This window comes from Ursus maritimus, unplaced genomic scaffold, assembly GCF_017311325.1.
Source record: "Ursus maritimus isolate PB19 unplaced genomic scaffold, ASM1731132v1 scaffold_5, whole genome shotgun sequence".
NCBI classification, from domain to species: Eukaryota; Metazoa; Chordata; class Mammalia; order Carnivora; family Ursidae; genus Ursus; species Ursus maritimus.
This window is the reverse complement of record NW_024426663.1, coordinates 54,024,129-54,042,870: the sequence shown is the minus strand read 5'-3', so window position 1 is coordinate 54,042,870 and position 18,742 is coordinate 54,024,129. Positions and strand designations below refer to the sequence as shown.

The following is an 18,742-nucleotide window of genomic DNA, read 5'->3' as shown; positions in this document are numbered from 1 at the left end:
AGAGGGCAGATCACTTGCCTGAGGTGACAGTTAAGAAATGGAGGAGCCAGGATCCTAACCCAGGCGATTGATTGTAACTCTGGCACTCTGGTCTTTCTCACATCCCCCCTGGCTTAGCTGGGGGGCGGGGAGGCGAAGCCCAGCAGTGAAGGGTCTTTCTGCTCACTTGGCCGAGTCGTGTGAGAATAGTGTGTCCTGACCTTTAGTCTTCACTTCCCTTAGCACCTCAGCCTCTCCTGACTGGTGAGGGCTGGAAGCTCAGAGTCAGGCTCTCAGGCATGGCCGGCCACATTTCCCTCCTAAATGTTTACCAATTTATAACACTTTTTTTTTTTTTTTTTTGAGAGAGAGGGAAAGTGCAAGCGAGCGTGGAGGGGCAGAGGGAGAGAGAGAATCTTTTTTTTTTTTAATTTAAATTCCGCTAGCCAACATATAGTACATTATTAGTTTCAGATGTAGCGTTCAGTAATTCATCAGTTACCTATAACGGCCAGTGCTCATCGTGTCATGTGCCCTCCTAATGCCCGTCACCCAGTTACCCCATCCCCCACCCGCCTCCTCGAGAGACAGAATCTTAAGCAGGCTGTACACCCAGCACGGAGCCCGACACGGGGCTTGATCTCACAACCCTGAGATCATGACCTGAGCCGAAATCAAGAGTCTGACGGTTCACCACTGAGCCACCCAGGTGCCCCCCTCCACCCACCAATTTATAACACTTTAGCTTAGGAATATACTTCTCTGCTCATGCCCTCACCAACGCCGAACATTACTGAATGTTTTAATCATCATCAATCTGATGGGTTTAACAAGGGGTATCTCACTGCTATTTTAATGTGGATTAAAAAGTCTTTAATTGTGTGGGTCACCTGGGTAGCTCAGGGGGTTAAGCATCTGCCTTCGGCTTAGGTCATGATCCCCGGGTCTTGGGATCGAGCCCCGCGTAGGGTTCCCTGCTCGGCGGGGAGTCTGCTTCTCCCTCTCCTCCCTGCTTGTGCTTTCTCTCTTGGTATCTCTTTGTCTCTCTCTCAAATAAATAAATAAAATCTTAAAATTTTTAAAATTGTGGTAAATACACATAGCATAAAATTTATCATCTTAACCATTTTTAAGTGTATAATTCAGTAGGGTTAGGTTTGCTCACACTGTTGTGCATCCAATCTCAGAACTTTTTCATCTTCCCAAACTGGAGCTCTACACCCATCAAACAGCAGCTCGGTCCCACCTCCCCCTGCCCCAGCCCTGGCAACCACTGTTCTAGTTGCTGTCTGCGAATCTGACTACTCTAGTCGTTGCGTATTAGTGGAAAAATACAGAATTTGTGTTTTTGCAACTGGCTTATGCTCAAGTTTATCCATGTTATGGCCCGTGTTAGAATTTCCTTCCTTTTTAAGGCTGAATACTGTTCCGCTGTATGTAGATACCGCACCTTCTTTATCTTTTCCTCTGCTGTTGGACGTTTGGGTTGCTTTCATCTTCTGGCTTTTGTAAATGGTGCTGTTGTGAACGTGGGTATGCAAATATTTCTGAGACCCTGCCTTAAATTCTTTTGGGTATATGCCCAGAAATGGTATTGCTGCAGCACAAGGTTATATTATTTTTAACTTGCCGAAGAACAGCCATACTGTTTCCTTTTTCTTTTTTTTTGCAAAGATTTATTTATTATTAGAGCGCGGCGGAGAGAGAGGGAGAGGGAGAGAATCTCAAGCAGATTTCCCGCTGAGCATGGAGCCCTGCTCGGGGCGTGATCTCGTGACCCTGAGATCATGACCTGATCCGAAACCAAGAGTCGGATGCTAAGCTGACGGGGCCCCCAGGCGCCCCCGGACTGTCTTCTGCGGCGGTGTGCCATGGTTCCCACCAGCAGTGCGTGAGGGCTCTGCTCCCCCTACATCTTCGCCAATACTTGCTCTGGTTTTTCTTTGCGAGTAGATGTTCCCGCAGGCGTGAGGCGGTAGCTCACTGTGGTTTTGATGTGCATGTCCCCGGTGAGGAGTGATGTGGGACGTCGTTTTGTGAGCTTATCTACTACTTGTATGTCTTCTTTGGAGAAATGTCTATTTAAGACATTTGCCCTTTTTAAATTGGGTTGTTCGTGTTTTTTGTTGTTGAATTGTAGGAGTTTTCATAAATTCTAGATACTAGACTCTTATCAGATATAGGATTTGCCAATATTTTTTTCCATTCTGTGGATTGCCTTTTCATTCTATTGATTGTGTCCTTTGATACACATGACTTTTTTTGAAGATTTTATTTAGGGGCACCTTGGTGTCCCAGTCAGTTAAGCATCTGCCTTCGGCTCAGGTCATGATCCCCGGGTCCTGGGATCAAGCCCCTTGTTGGGCTCCCTGCTCAGTGGGGAGTCTGCTTCTCCCTCTCCCTCTGCCCCTCCCTCCACTCGTGCTTTCTTTCTCTCTCTCTCTCTCACTTGCCCTCTCAAATAAATAAAATATTAATTTTATTTAAAGGTTATTTATTTATGAGAGAGAGAAAGAGAGAGCACAAGCGGGGCGAGGGGCAGAGGGAGAGGGAGAAGCAGACTCCCCAATGAAGCAGGGAGCCTAACAGGGATGGGGGGTGGTGGGGTGGCTCAATCCCAGGACCCTGGGATCATGACCTGAGCTGAAGGCAGATGCTTAACCGACTGAGCCACCCAGGTGCCCCTGATACACATGAGTTTTAAATTTTGTAATCCCAGTTGTCAATTTTTATTTTGGTTGTTTGTACTTTTGTGTCATACTCAAGAAATCATGGCCACTTCACTTGAATTTTTAAAATTATGAATAAAATTTCTGTGTATGTCCCTTGCCTATTTTTAAATTGTATTGTTTATCTCCTTTTTATTGATTGGTGAGAGCTCTCTGAATATTAAGGAAATTAGTCTTTTGTCACACAAGGTCCAAATCCTTTTTTTTTTTTTTTCATTTTGTTGTTTGTCCTTTGACTTTGTTTTTGGCCTTTCTCTGCCTTTTTTCTAGAAAAGCCGTTATGAGACCTATATCCACCTCCTGGCTGTGAAAATCAAAGTGGGCTCAGATGACCTGGAGCGGATCGAGGCCCGGCTGGCCACTCTGGAAGGCGATGATCCTTCTCTCCGCAAGACACACTCAAGCCCCGCCCTCAGCCAGGGCCACGGGACTGTGACTGGCAGCAAAGCTATGAAGGATCCCACCGGGCCTGCTACTTAGCTGGCACAGATGGGCAGGCCCCAGAGGCAGGCAAATGTCCCCAGAGGGGTCAGTGAGCACAATTCCAGCCAGGGGCTACTTGCGCCCGCTCCAGGCAGTTGACAGGCAGCCAGAGGGGTGCGAAGAGCCCCGTGGGCCAAGGAGATGGAGATGCTATTCATGGCCTTGATCTTCTTGCATCCTGGGGTTTATCTGGGCCTCAGACCTTCTCCCAGCCCTCACATTCCTCTCCACCGTGGAGCCTCATTTTGTAGGCCAGTTACGTGCATGCTCTAGACACGATCTCACTGGAGGAGGAGGAAGGGCAGCTGGCTTCCCAGGCCCTCCCCTTCTCACAAGTTCCTTCCCTCATCTCCCTTGTTTCCAAGGGCAGCTCTTGACTCCNGCTGCCCCCCCCCCCCGTTCTCCTCCTCCTTCCTCAGACTTGACCAGCAGCAGGTCTGCAGACCACCAGCACCATCCCCTCCTCCCTCCACCCAGTAGCTTCTGGAACCAGGCCCTGTTCTCCTGCCTCCCTTTGCAATAATCCAAGACCCAGGCCTGCTCCCTTGATGTCAAGCTGTCTACTCATTCGTGCGTCCACCTCACCTTGCATTTATGGAGGCCACTCCTGCTTTCTTTTATATGGACAAAAATGTATATATATAAGAATTATATATATATATAAGGAACCCCTTTAAAGATGATTTTGGAATTGGTATCAAGATGAAATAAGATGAAGGAGAAGCCTATTCCAGAACTCCACCTGTTAGCAAGGAGGGCTGCTACCTGGCCCCTTGGTGGCCCAGACACTCTGGGAGAGAAAGTGGAGATATGCTGACCTCCTCTTGCCCCCTTGTCCCCTCTTCCGGCTGACCTGTGACTTACGCTGCTCTTACAGTTGATGCTTTGGAATAGATGGTGTGTGCGCCACCCCAGCTGGCCCACAGGCGTTCTAGGGTGTGAGTGGGATGGGACCATGGCCCTGTTTATATTTTGGTCTTTATGTTGGTGCTGCCAGGTCTCTGAGCTCGAGGTGGCCTCTTGAACAGAGCTGCTGCTGCAGGAATAAAAGACACTGCCTTGCCAACAGCCACTTGTCAACAAGCCCAAAGATGTTCGGTGGAGGAAGGTTATGGAAGCCAGTAATTCCTGGTCTTGGGAAAAGGCGGAGTACGAAGTTGCTGATTGGTTTTTAAGTTGATATTTCTTTCATTCTTCTAGTGATTCAGAAATGCTAGCTAAGGACCTGCCTGGGGGGGGGGTAGAAGAATTTGCCACGTGGTGATCACAGACTAGTATCCTGTAAACCCCGAATTCCTCCGACTGACAAGCGGAGGGTGACGGGACCTTCCATGAGCTATGACGAGCAGACCCTTTATATTTTTGAAATCGATTAGCTTGGGAGCAATTTGATCTCAGTGGTAACGTAGTTAGTTAGTGGCAAGGTTGGCTTATCTTATTAAGTACCTAACATTTATTAAGCACGCTCACGTTTGGTGCCAGGGACGGAGGAGTCTGTGGAAGTATGTAGTGATCTAAAGCCAGACGACTTGATTTGGATCAGCTGAAGTGTATTTTGTACCCACGCCATCTGGCCCCTTTGTTTTGCTGAAGGGAAGTCAATGTTCACTTAACTGAAATTGAAAGAGCGATGTAACATGCAAGAGCTCCCTGTACTTTTCCCACGCTGGCTCAAAGGTCTTTGATTTTGGGGGTCAGCTTCCCCCCCTCCACCTCACGAGGGCGGGTGAGTGAAAGCAGAGGAGCAAGCTTCTGTCTGCTGCAGATAGGCTTCCCTGAGCACTAGTGATGTCTCCCATCAGTAAAAAAATCTTTAGTTCACTTTCTTAATTGTATAATTATTTATTGTAAATTATATACATGTACTACTGTACTAAAATATTATGTACATTATAAAACATACACAAAAATAGAAATTTAAAAAGATGAGATGAAAATAAATCTAAGTCAAAGTTCTAATATTTTTTTTTCCTGCATTCTAATGGACCATCATATCCCCCCCCCCCCCCCCTTTTTTTCCAGGACTGTCCAAATCCAGGGGCTGGAGGACCACAGGGGAGACGCAATAAGTGGTTTGCGCCACCTGGTGGTCCTGGGAAGTGGTTGCGGGCTCAGGGACTTCTGGGGACTGACCCTTGACCACAGTGTTTCTTGAAGTTTCATTTTCTCATTCAGTGACGGTCACCAGGGCTGCACACTGTGCTGCTAGGTGCTGAGGACAGTGTGGTGAGAAGAGGTCTGAGCAGCTCCCTGTCCACATGGGGCTCACAGTCTAGTGGGGAGGGAACAGGCAGTCACCATTACCATTTGGGACCCTGGGAGCACTGGGGAGAAAGCCAAAACTACCTGGCAGAGAGAAGAAGAGAGAACTGGTGGACTGGGCAAGACGACTCTGACTCAGGAAGCTGCCTGAATGTCCTAAGTGCTCCTGGGGGCCAGGGTGATAGTAGGGAAGTGACTTAACAGGGCTACACCTCTTCCCGATGGGCTATACTAAAGACACCCCAAGGCAGAAATTTGAGAGTGGAAAATGAGCCTGGCCACGCCTCTCCCAGGTCCCATTCACACCTGTGAAATGAATGGGTGACGAATTCCATTAGGTTCTGGCCTTAGACTCTTGGTAGGTGTTTTAGAATCTAAAGCGGAAAACCAAGCTATCAAATTATTTGATACAATTACCTGGGGTCATGAAAAGGCCAGGGGTGTCACCAAGAGGTTGTTCACAATTATTGGGGTTCACATAGAGGTCAGAAGTCACATAGAGGAACTACTGGCTGCCAGAAAATTTCAAAGCCAACAGCAAACTAACTCAGAGCCAGCAAAGGGATCTGGATGACATCACCAGGTGGGGCCTGGGAGAGATCAGTGATTTGCGGGTTTATATACCATTTAGTTCACTATTCCCTTTGTTTCTTTATAACAGGTGCTTTCCCCCCCCAGCACCCCACAGTGAACACAATGACTTGTTTTTCCCCGTCACTTCCCTTTCAAATCCAGTTTTTGCCACTCTGTGTGACTCAAGAATGCAAGGCACAGGATACCATCGTCATCATCAAATTAGCCATTAACAGGCATCATGTGCCAGAGGCAATCCTGGGCGCTTTCTACATGATCTCCACAACAACCCTTTGAGGTAGGTATCAACATCACCACAGAACAGCTGAGGAAACAGCAGCCTAGAGAAGTCACACCGCCACGGAGGGGCAGAGCTGGAACTGGAACTCAGCCCTTCTCAACCTCAAGCCTCTCCGTGCCTCCCATTTGCAGGTCTCCAAACTGACCACACACGTTCTGGGGGCATTTGCGCATGCGCGCACCCAAGTCAACCACCTGAGCCCTTTGGATACAAGACTCCCTTGTGTCTGGCTGGAACATAAGGGTTCCTGGCACTGGGCACCGGTTTAATAAATGAATCAACGAGGGAAAAGGCTTCTTAACCCTGGACCTCCATCTGCCTTCTCCATGCCTTCATCAGGGGCTGCAGGTTTAGACAGGCCCTGGCTCTGAGGGGCTATAAAGTTGGAAAAAGCACAACACCCCGCGGGCTTACAAGCTGCAGCAGCTGTGGTCTTCCTGGCAGCCAAGGGTACCCATTATGCCATCTTGCATGTCCGGGCTTTGCCTGTGACATGCCTGAGGCCCCAAGGGTCATCTTGCCTCAGCTGCCCTGGTGCCAACCCCACAACCCTTCCCTCCTCACCCACGTAGGCCGGAAATTGCTGCCTCGAAGCGCAGCCCTAGTAGCGCCAGGGCAGGAACTGGGCCAGAGTTCTGAGGCTGAGCTCAAAGCAAAGCAGTCAGCATCAGCCCCTTGGCCGGCTCCCCAGCAGCTAAGGGGGATACCTTGCGAATCTTCTTGGAAGAGGCAGGAGGGTTGCAGCCTGTGCTAGGAGCTGAAGCCAGGGAGAGTAGACGGACAGTCTCTTCCACCCTGGGAATACCCTGGCCCTCTCCAATCTCCACACCAGCATCCATCCATCTCCACCCAGGTCCTCATTCTCTGTCTTCTCTCCTCACCTGGGGGCTAGGCACACACAGTCAAACATGAGTTATTTCTGATTTTATTTATAATATAAAAATGTTCAAGTGTCAACAGTCAGGTGTTTGGACATTTCAGGGCAGGGTTCCCATTTGTTTGTTTGGTTTTTGTTTTTGTTTTAAACAATTACCTTTTTGACAAATTAGCAGTGGACCCAGTTTTGCGGGGATGGGGAGGACAGGGCTGGAGAGGGAGTGGAAGTCATAGGTGGCTTGGGGTCTGGAAGAAATGGTGTTACTTTATTGCTAAAAAGGGAATCAAATACACTGTGGAGTGGCTCTTCTCGGTCCCAGCGTGACCATGCATCCAATCTAAAGAATCTGAAATGCAAAGGACATGCAGGCGTAAAATAGAAAAGACAACCTGTAAACGAAAGTGCTGCAGTGGACGGAAGGGCATCCTGGAGGCCACAGGGGAGGAGGAGCCGGAATTTTGGGGCCCTGGCAGAGCTGCCCCCTCCCTGGGGCCGGGACTGTTGGGAAGATCTCTTTCTCAGTGCCCCCTGCCTTAGCAGCTGTAAGGAGCGGGGAGGCCCCCTCCCCATTCTGGTTGCTGTCGCTGGGCCTCAAGTCTCCCCCTGAATGTTACCTGATCCCAACTCTAGCTCCAAGCCTAGGATCCCTGCCTTCTCTTCAGGGGTCAGGGACTCAAGATCCTGCCTGGGGGCAAAGCTACTCCTGTCCTCATTTCCTTCCTCAGGGCCAATCCCCTCCCCGCCCCCACGAGCACCCAGCAGCCTCTTCCTTGCCAGCTTCCTCTCACCCCCACCAGCTTGGGATCCTACATTCCCCTCACCCCCACCCCACCACGCAACCCGACTTCTCTCCAGGAGCTCCAGATTAGCGTACAGCAAAAGGCACCACAATATAGGTTTCTATTAAAGAGTCAAAAAATTGGCCCATCTCTCTTTTTTTTTGTTGTTTCTTTTTTTTTTCCGAAGCTGTAAATCAGGATGTTACATATAAATAGTTTCCCTATAAAAACGTCTTTGCCGTTAGCTAGTATTATAAGACAATTTTTGCTAAAATGAAAATAAAACATTTTGTTATACCTTTTTCCTTTTATAGAAAATAAAAATATTTTTATTTCTTTTTTTCCTCCTTTCTCTCTCCAGGCGGTGGTGTCTGTTCTTCTTAAAGACAGTGGGGCAGGCGAGGCGGAGGGGGCGGCGGGCGGCGGGGGCCCCTAGAGGGGCGCCGAGTCCTGCTTGCCCCGCGGGGGCGGCCCGCGGCTGTGTCTGCTGCTGGCCCGCGTGCTGTGACTGTCCAGGGAGTAGTAAGTCCTGCTGTCGGCCGCCAGGCACAGCGGCGGCGAGTCCGAGCGCAGCGCATCGTGCGCCGCGCGCAGGCCGAGGAAAGGCGTGCTCTCGGCCGCCAGCGCCCCGTCCGCGTCGTCGTCCGAGGCAGAGGCCGAGCCGCCCCCCGAGCCGCTGCTCAGCGACAGCGAGTCCCGCGCCGCGCGTGCGCGCTGCGCCGCCAGCCCGTTGAGGCGCGAGCGGCGCCAGCGCCGGGGCCCCGCCGACGTCCTGCGGGACGCGCCGCGGGCGCGCGGGCGCGGCGGGGGCGGGGGCGCGCACTCCTGCGTGGTCTCGTACTCGTCGTCCTCCGGGATGCGGAAGGGGCTGGCGGGCAGGCTGCCCAGGCTGCCGCCCAGCGCGCAAGCCCCGCGCCGCGGCCCCGGTCCCGCCGCGGGGTAGTAGTAGCTGTCGTAGCTGCGCTGCATGTCCGCGCCGGGCCCGGGCCCCGGGCCAGGGGGCGCCGGCTGCCGCAGGAGCGGCTGTTGCTCCGCCAGGCGGTAGCTGATGGGCGCCGCCGGCGGCAGCGACACTGCGTGCGCCGAGTTGGGGGACGTGATCTCAAAAGTCGGCACCTGCGTGGCCAGCGAATAGTGGAAGTCCACGGGAGAGAGGCGCGCGGGCGTGGTCAGTGCCGACACGTACCTGCGGGGAGAGGCAGAGGCATGGGCGTGGGGGCTACCGATTGCGGTGGAAGGGGTGGATCCCGACAGAAGCCAGCGGTCTTGCCTGGGATCCCGCCTGCAGGAATCATGGTGGCACTCCTCACTGTCCTTAAGCAATTTCCTTAACCTCTTCCAGGCCCAGTTTCCTTATCTGTTAAGCGGGGAGAGCCACAGTGCTCATTCCGTGGCGTCGTTGGGCTGATTCCATAAACGTATCAAATGGAGTGCCTGTGCCTACCTGATGACCCCCCCTGAACGATCCTTTGGTGTGGGGGATGCTCACAGTCACCGGTATTTCTGAGTGGTTACTTTGCATCAGGCTCAGGGCAGGGCATTTGACATGTACCATCTCATCTAATACAGCAATTCTCTAAGACCTTTATGTTGGGCCCATACTACACATGAGGAAACTGAGACTCAGAACATTTAGGTGACTTGCTCAGGGTTCACACAACCTGGAAGTGGTAAAGCTGGGATCTGAACCGATGCCAGGCAGGAACCACGACTTCAGTGCTCTCCAGAGTTCCCATTACTCTCCTTCGGAATCACCTGCCTTCCCTCTCGGCCCTCTCCCACACGCACATCCAATCAGTGGCCATTCCCCGTCTCCTGGAACACAGCCTGTGCCCTGCTCTACCCCATCCCGGGCTTAGTTGTTTGCTCTGCTCTGGTCATGACCCCACTCCAGGGCCTCTCCTCCACTGTATGCACCTTCCAGAGCAATCTTTTAACATCACTGTTTTGCTTTAGGAGGCCCTTCCTGCTTACCCGTCCAGGGCCACCAGCCACTTACCTGGCCCCGGCCTACCTGTTCAGACCCAGCTCCACTCTCCCTACAGCTCACCCTGCTCCGGGCACCTCACTCACGAGCCGTGTTCTTAAACGCCTCTGCTGGCTTCGCTCAGGAGGCTTCCCGTGCCTGGAGAGCTCTTCTTGTCTCTCTGCCTCCCAACCATTAAGAAGGCCTACTGCTGCCGAGAACGACAGCTACACCTAGTGCCGCTGGCTGGGAGGCACGCCCTCTGACGGCCTTCACGAGAACCATGCCTGGCAGGTACTGTTTTTCATGATCTACAGCTGTGGAAACAAGGCACGGGGGTGACTAATCTGCTCCAAATCACACAGGTGGTGGAGCTGGGCTTCGAAAGTTTGGTCTTGGAAAACTGGCCACTTCCTAGAGTCTGGAGTCAGACTGGGCCTCTGCCCTGGTAGGATGGCCTTTCTTAGGCGTTCCTTAGGTGGCTGTGAGCGTCAGTGGTTTGTGTCCGTGGCTCAGCTCCTCGGGAGCAAGAACCCGGGGGGCCATCTCTGGGTCCCCAGGCAGGCCTGCTCGGCGAGGGCTGGCATGGAGTAGGCTCAGAGCAGGAGGACATTTCCTCTCCCTCTACTCCAGCCTGGAGTTCCCAGTACTATGCGTTTTCCTCTGCTCTCCTCCCACAGACCCCACTTGCTAAGGGCCACTGGAGGGCTGAGCAAGGTGGAGGGCTGGCCTCCTGTGACTCCTGGCGTGGAGTCAGGGAAGAAGGGGAGTTTCCTGGTTCTCATTCCGTCTGTTGCTCGGAAACTCAATGGTGTCTTGATCCCTGGGCCTTGCTGCTGATACTGCCAGGGCCTGCAGTCATTCTTGGCTCGTGCCCAGCCTGCACTGGTCAGTCTCCTTGCAGACAGCCTCCCCTCCTACCCTCCACTCTGTTCGATCTTGGTGTCTTTCTGTTCCCGCTGGGACACGGGGCCTCTGGGTGACACCAGGGCAGGGCTACCGTATGTTCTGCTTTGTCCGGAACAGCCCCCGTTTGTTCCTGATGTTCCTAGTGCAATTATTAACATCGCCTTCTACTCTGAAAAGTGTCTTAGTCGTCACTGCACACCAGGGTCCATTGGCTCGGCTGCAATCCCAGTCTGTCATGAACATGTGGATAACCCTGAGCCGATCACTGAACCCCTCGGGGACCTTGCTGGCCAATCTGAAATATGGACCCGGGAATCTTTGGAATGTCTCTGAGGTGCCCTAAGGGTCAGCCCTGGGTCAGTGGTGCCAGCTCTCTGGCCAAGGTGGGGCACAGGGCACGAGGCAGGAACTGACCTCTCGCTGTGTGGGGAGTCACGCAGGGAGTCTACGGAGTCGTGGTAAGGTGGCACGGCAGCCCTGCGCCGCTCTTCCAGGCTGTAGGCCGCTGCCCGCCGCGCCCGGGCCTCCACACACGCCGGGCTGTTGCACTTGCTGGTGCCCACCGATGACAGCATGATGCCCGACTGGGAGTCAGAGGTCAGGCTTTCAGAACGTTCCAGGCTCCACGTGTGGCTCTCATGCCTAGAGAAGAAGTGGAGGAGACGTGAGAGATCAGGAAGGGGCAGAATAGCCCAGCAGGTGTAGTCCCAGGCCCACCCCCTCCCTGGTTCTTCATTTCATTTCAGGCACCCTCAGCTCACTGCCCTTCTCCACTCTGAGCCGATAAGTCATATCAAGATCTAGGGAGGAGGGCTGAGTGTCCTATGGGTGGGTGAGCTGCCATGTGCACGAGCCTCTTCTTTTCCTCTGTGCAACCATTCCGCCCCCCGCCCCCAGCCTCAGCCCGGGGCTCCCCGTCTAGGGCCCTTCCACTCCCATGGTCCTTAGCCACCAATTTCAGGAGCACAGCCCCAGTGGCCAATACCTGGGGGACCTGCCTAGTTCATGCCGCTCCCCAGGGGAGAAGGGGGCCAACCATGTTATTTCTTGAGCTCTAAGAACCTTTCTGCTTCGGCGGACAGACCTCCCCACTCTAAAGAAAAGGAAGCTAAGGTGGACTAAGTTCATATGGGCAAACTCAGGAGAGGGCATCAAACAGGTGCGGGTGTTTGAACGAGGAGGTGCTGTATGCTGGATAACGTGGTGCCAAGACTTAATGTCAGGGGGGCACAGGGAGGCTATTGTTCCCCTGGGGACTGGAAGAGGCAATCTGGGCTGCCGAGGATCTGGATGAACGTTTGGTGGTGGGTTCTAGTCCGAAGTCCACCTCCCTCCTCTGACTCAGAGGGAGCTTTGGTGCTGAGCCGGGCCTGGCTGGGGGGGTTCTGTGTGTCCTTAGGCAGACGTGTGCATGCAGGGGTCTGCAAATCTGTGTGCGCCTGGCTGGTGCCCACCTGTGGCTGGAGGTGGGTGTAGCCGTGGAACAGTGGTGAGAAGGAGAACAGGAGTGGCTCCCAGAGAAGGTGGTCTCGGTTTCCCTCCGGATGACATGGTCCGTGGCCGGCACATTCTTGGAGATGTACTGCAACAGACACAGTTGGGCGGGAGTTAGTGACGGGTCACCGAGTCGGCCCTCCTTCCTGGTGGGGATGGGGAAGCCACGCGCGAAGCTGCAGGCTGGGCAGTGGTCCACTGCGTGAGTGAGCTGGTGTTAGGGCAGCAATGGCCCCAGCCAACCAACCCCTTCAGGAAGTGGGCAAAGAGAGGCCGGTCACCGAGGTGAGGCTAGGCTAGCAGGCCCTTGCCTGAGCATGGCGTGGGCCAGCTGCCGCCCTGGCCCAGCCTTGCAGGGGGCATGACGAGGCTGGCTCTCCAGTGAGGGCTGCGAGGGACTCTGGGAACACCACTCACATCTGCCATCTGGATCTCCTCGGGGTCCAGCCGGGGGTGGCTGGGCCCGTTGGCCAAGCTCCGGTTCTGGTGGGCCGGGCACATGTTCTGCCGGAGCTGATTGTGCATCTGTTTCCGCTGTTTCCTGCATAGGACGAGGGCGTGTTAGCCTGGCACGGCCCCCACACTGGGTATGACATTCCCGGGCTGTCCCTCCAGGGGAACTCTTCTAACCTCTGGCCAGGATGCCGGGGCAGCTGGAAGCCGGCAGGACCCGAGCGTAGCAGTCCTGAGCTCAGGCTCCGAGAGACTAGAATGCCACCACTTCCTGGCTCTGTAACCCGGGCCAGTTCCTTACACTCGCCGTGTTTCACTTTCTTCCTCTTAAAGTGGGTGACCACTTACCCCTTGCAAAGTCCACTGAGAATTAGGAACTGAGATAAAATACTCAAGCACTGGTCACTCATTCGCTCGCTATTTCTTGGGTTTTTACTATGTGCCAGATGCTGTTTCGGAACAGAGAAGGAGAAGGACCCAATCCCTACCCTCAGGGAGCTCACAGGCCAGTACGGAGGCAGATAATAAACACATACACGAATGAGCAAGGTGCTTTCAGTAAAGTGCGGTAAGGACGATCAAACACGGAGCTGTGTATCAGGGGCTCGTGGGACTGCTTTACTTTGGCCACAGGAAGTGCCCAGTACGCTTGTTCTGTAATGATCCGGTCTAGCCGTGTCCCTCCCCTGCTGAACGCCCTTCACGGGCCCTCTCCCACGGCCCTCTCGGCCCCAGCTCGCCGTGTCCTTGGAGGGCTTGGTTCCGACCCTCCTGTGCCGGCCTTCTCCGGGCTCTGCGGCTCTGCACGTACTGTTACGTCCCACTGGAACACACTCGGCCTCTTCCCCTGCCGACTCCTGCTCTTCTCCCAAGCTCAGCCTAAGAGCTCCTTCCTCAGGGAGACCCTTCTTGCCCTCCAGCTGAGGTTAGGCACCCCTGAAACGTACCCCGTTACACTGGACATCTTGCTTAGAGCACTGGCCATGCGCCTGGCAGAGAGCCTGGTATTCAGCAGGCATCGAATGAAAGTTTGTTCAAGAAATGAATAAATGCACTGGAGGTTAGAATAGGGGTTTGATTTTCCCCGAGTTCTTGACCTCAGTCCTTGGGCCCTAACTCCCAAGGCTGGCAGGGCTTAGATCCCATAGATAGGCTCAGCAGGAGTCAAGACTGAGGGACTCTGTGCCCTAAGTCGTGGTTATGCCCCCACCCTTGCTTTCTAGATAAGAATGGATGGGACAGACCTATCATTTTTTCTGTACTACATCACTCTACAACCTTCATGGGCTCCCTATCATTTACAGGGCAAACCCAGGCTGCCTAGCTTGGGATTCAAGGCCCCATGGTACCATCTGGATTCCAGCTGTCTCCTTAGACTCATGCCTCTCTTTTTCTTGACCCCAGGCCTTTGCTCCAACTAGTCTGGGCCGCTTATGCTCTAGGAACACAACGGATCCTTTCCAGCATTTGTCTGTCAGCACTATTATCTAGGAACTGCCCAGCCCCCTTTCTGCACCTTTCTTTCCTTGCCCTGAGGTTCTGCCCTCACCTTTCCTCTGCCCAGAGGTGACCTGGCCCCATCTTCTCTCTGTTCTGGCCTAGATCTCTCCCAGGTGGGGCTAGACAGTGCCTCCTGAGGTCTCTTTGTCCCCTGGGAATGTAGCCTTCCTTTCCGTGCTTCCCCACCCCCAGCACTGCCCCTGACTTGACAGGGGAGATTCTCCCTCACAGCGCCCTCCGACGGACTTACTAGGGTCATTCCTACTTTATAGGTGAGGACTCGGTTTGCTTGGGGTCATGGTACATGGGAGAGCTGAATTCGAACCCCGATCTGTCTTCTTCCAACACCTGTGCTCTTGACCATTCTTGTTCACTGCTCTGGGGCCTGTCTCCTCTATCCTCTGCTCCTGCTTCTTGGCCCAGCCCTTTGGCCCCACGCCAGCTGCAGAGGCCCCTGAAGGGGCTGTTGGGGCATAGAAGAGGGGATCTGGGCGGGGGGGGAAGAGACTGTCCTCCGTAGCTGGCCTCCCGCAGGCCTGAACGTCGGACACTCACTTGGTCTTGCAGTAGGCGACCACGCAGACAATGCCCACTACGAGCAGAGCCACGCAGATGCCGGTGATAGTCAGGACCCTCTTCTGGTACAGCTCCTCGGCTTCTGCACAGGCAGAGGACAGGATGTGAGCGGGCAGGGCAGCAGGCAGATCTGTGGGGACACTGGTGCAAAGATGCCCTCCCCGCCACCCCCAAAGCTTCGGCTCCCTCCAGCTCAGGGCCTCCCAGCTCCTTTGCATCTCCTCCTTCCCCAGCTAGCCCCTCCCTCCTGGATTGCCTCCTGTTGCCCCGAAATCTGTCCACCCACGGACCTGGTCCCAAGTGACTACCCCTGAATTCACCTTCCCAAACCCTACACCCTGCCCAGAGCGTGTGAATGGCAAATGCAGGGGGGATGAGGGTGGGTGGGATGGAGGTGAAATTCCAAAGGCCATAGGGGAGGGCAACCCAGCTTGACCAGCAACCTTGCCCTACTCCACAATGGCCTGGTGGCTTCAAAGAGCCTGGATGGGTGGGCGAGAGCTGTTCTTCATGGCAGTGAACGTGTAGACCCTGGGCAAAGGTCTGGCTTGCCATTTCAGCTTTGCCAAGAAGCTGGAGACTGGCTTGTTCTGGGCTGGTGACAGGACATCAGACCCAGAGGCTGGACCCAGGAGGGATGCCAGGAGCGGGGACAGAGCAGACCAGACCCATGGAGTGGGACATGGAGAGAAAGGCCTTGGTTTGTCCCTGGGCCTGGACAGCACGTGGCCCTGGCCCACTCCAGCCTTTCCCTTGGCTTTTGAGAAGCCCACAAGAGACAGCGTAGCCCCTGGCGCCCAGGACAGTTCTCGGGCTCGAGGAGCAGCCCCCACCCTTTCTGAGGAGCTGCGCTAGGCTGGGCTTCAAAGCCCTGGAAGAACCAACTATCCCCTCCACCTCCCACTTCTTGGTGGGGCAACTCCCGCCTTCCTAGAGCAAAGAAAACCAGGAGGAAGAAAAGGAAAAAGGTGACAGCAGCAGGACACCCTCTGCCCCAACCTGCACCTGCCAGCTGGCCCCTCCACATGGCTCCCTCTCCCCAGCACAGCGACACGTGGAGGCTAGACCCCAACACCCGGGTAGAGCCCGGGCACATGTCCCGAAGCCCTCGGGCTTGCAGCACGTCCTGCGTACACCCACCAGTAAACACCGGGAGCGCAAACCCTCTAGACACACATACCTTTAGGACTATGCCTATCTGTACACAGACAGACGCCTTCGCAAAGGTGCACTCGCACGTGTCCAGAGAAGCGCGCACGCGCACACGCAATCATGTGGTCTCAAACAGCCCTCCACCCTGGACCCCATCTCTGGGCTCGGAGGTCCACGTCCTGCCTCCAGTTCTCATCCCTGCCCACCCCCTCATCTTCTCCAATGCGACATCTGTCTCCGTCACTGTTCCAAGACCACTCTGGTCCTGGTCACCGACAACCTCCTACTGCCAGGTCCCCTGGTCGTTTGCTTCCCCTCCAGCTGACTCTCCCTGTTGGGTCCACTCCCCCTGGGTGGCTCTGCTCTCCTGGGTGTCCTCCTCCCTCACTGGCTGACCTGTTCAGTCGCTGCTTCCTACTCTTCTGTTTGGGCCGCAAGGTAGAAGGGGCTCCCCGGCTTCTTTCTTTCTCCCACCTGCCCTCTCATGTCTCATGATCTCACGCAGCTCAGACTTTGCATACTGGCTGTATGCAGGTGACTCTCACATTTGTATCTCCTGCCAACTTCTCCCTGAGCTCCAAGGGCCATGGCCAAGCAGAAGTGCCGATTCCCCAGCCTCTTTCTGAGCCTGCTCCCCGCCCTTCCCACCTCGTCAGTGGCAGCACCCCCTCTCCTGTTTCTCAGGCCCCACACCTTGGAATCACTGCCAAGGACTCCTTTCTCCCCACCGGCTCTGACACCTGGCGCTTCAGCCAATCTTCCCAGCTTCACCTTCCCAGTAGATTCTGGATTTGACCACTTCCACCACTTCTAGCTCAGTCCACAATGATGTCACCTCTCACCTGGACAGCTGGGCACCCTCTGACCGGCTTCTCTGCTTCCACTCCTCCCCAGCCTGTCTCCGAACCCAGTGTGTTCTCTGCCCCAAAGCCAGCAGATCATTTACTTCTCTGCTGAAAATCCACAACGGCCTCGCCCTGCGATTCGATTCCAGCCCACACACGCACCCTGGCCTCGGAGGCCTGGGTTACTGTCCCAGCCTTCCCTTTATATCTCATCGTTGGTCCAGTCCCCATGTCTGCTGTGCCCAGAGATGCTGCCATTCCTTCCGTCCACTGAATCAGGCAAGCCCACTCCACCCACCATCCCTAACTTGCTGCGCCCCCTCCTCACATACTCTCCCCCGTTGTTGGCAGGGCTGCCTACTTTCCATCAGGTTTTAACCCAGATGTTAGCCCATTGCACAAGCCTTTCCTGGCCCCTCAGCTAAGGTAAATCCCTCCCCAGCTAGGCACCCTCCCATTACCTTCTTTTATTTTTGGTATGGCACTTACCACCACCTGATATCTTTCCTGTTTGTTGTCTGTCTCATCCTGGGAATTTGAGCGCCAGGAGGGCAGGGGCTCTGTGCGCCAGATCGCCAGAGTCTGGCAAATTCTGGGGTTCAGTAGATGTTTGTCGAGTCAGGACATGGATGGACATACAGACCACCGTTACAGACACATATCGGCACACGCTGCCGCTCACCTCCACACCCTCACGGTTCCACCTGCACGACGCTCAGCCTTGACACAAAGATGTCCTGCCGCGCGCCTTCACGCACGCAACACCCCGCACCGGGGGCCTGACAAGGTGTGTGACGTTTCCACCCCCCACGGCACACCCCCTCCGCAGGTCACCTCCCGCACCCTGCGGCGATCACGCACACCACGCGGACTCGGCCCCTCTCCTCCCAAGCCGTCACCGGCAGCAGATAGACACACTCGCGCCCACACTTTGAGCTCGTCTCCTGAGGAGAGCTGACAGGGCCGAGGCGGTGAGGGAACCAGGGCCTCTCCAGACCTGCCTCGAGAACAGCCTCTTCACACTGCAGGCTCTGCACTGCCATCTGACATCTGCCCCCGCCGAAGCCTTGACCCCTCCGAGCCCCTGCCTCTCTCCTGCTGTAACATGTCTGGACATCGGAGGCCAGGGTGGAGCCTCCCAGCACAGAGAGGGGACAGACCGACCCCTCCGGGTCCCTTCCCGCTCAAGGTGTCTCCCAGGGGCCGGGGCGGGGGCGGTAGTGGGAGGGAGGTAAGGTTCTGAGCCGGGGAGCAGGAGGGCAAGCACCAGAGGCCCGCCCACCCAGACCCTTGCTTCCCTGCCCATGGGCGAAGAACACGCGGGCCATTGTGGAGACAGATCACGGAGGGAGTGACAGCCTCAAGCAGATGGCAAAGCCTGGCAGACAGACCCCAGGCAGGGGGCAGAGACGAATGGGTGCGATCAGCTGCCGGCACAGGGCAGGATGAAAAGCAATGGAAATGAAGTGGGAACAGGAAGGATTAGAGTCCAACGGAAGAGGCTGCCTCTCTGCACGAGTCTCCAAGCCAGGGTGCCGTGGCTTCCGGACACCAGCTCCCCCGGGGCGTCTCTCGTCCGGCAGCCCACCGGGCAGCACAGCTCGGGAAGCTCCTCCCCTGGGAGGCCTCCCAGCCACTGGCCTCAGGCCAGGGGGTGCCGCTCTCCCCGGGGCGCACAGTCTGAGCCCCGGGGCGCTCTGCTCGTCTGAGCTGCTGTCTCCCCCAAATCAATGTGCTTTATGATAGGACATCTTGGGGGGGCCAGGGGAGATTTTTGGAATCATCCCTTTTCCATGTTTTGGAAAGGAGACGAAGCGTCCAGCACACATGGTGTCAGAGGCTGCGGAGAGGGGCGGTGTGGACG

General features: G+C 55.1%; 2 protein-coding genes across 4 annotated transcripts in view; one reads left to right on the top strand and one right to left on the bottom strand.

The window, feature by feature from the left end:
• PSD2 (pleckstrin and Sec7 domain containing 2) overlaps positions 1–3,571 on the top strand; it is a 36,964-nt gene extending 33,393 nt beyond the window's left edge. Inside the window, exon 14 of the mRNA XM_040622359.1 lies at positions 2,979–3,571. Coding sequence (XP_040478293.1) covers positions 2,979–3,188 — 210 coding nt within the window. The 3' untranslated portion in view covers positions 3,189–3,571. The remainder of the gene's footprint in view (positions 1–2,978) is intronic.
• Positions 3,572–7,236: 3,665 nt separating this feature from the next.
• Positions 7,237–18,742, bottom strand: part of NRG2 (neuregulin 2) — a 175,802-nt gene continuing 164,296 nt past the window's right edge. For all 3 annotated transcript variants that reach the window (XM_040622358.1, XM_040622357.1, XM_040622356.1), the window contains 5 exons: positions 14,861–14,963; positions 12,770–12,893; positions 12,313–12,440; positions 11,273–11,500; positions 7,237–9,169 (listed from right to left, as the gene is read on the bottom strand). In XM_040622358.1, coding sequence (XP_040478292.1) covers positions 8,416–9,169; positions 11,273–11,500; positions 12,313–12,440; positions 12,770–12,893; positions 14,861–14,963 — 1,337 coding nt within the window. In that variant the 3' untranslated portion in view covers positions 7,237–8,415. The remainder of the gene's footprint in view (positions 9,170–11,272; positions 11,501–12,312; positions 12,441–12,769; positions 12,894–14,860; positions 14,964–18,742) is intronic.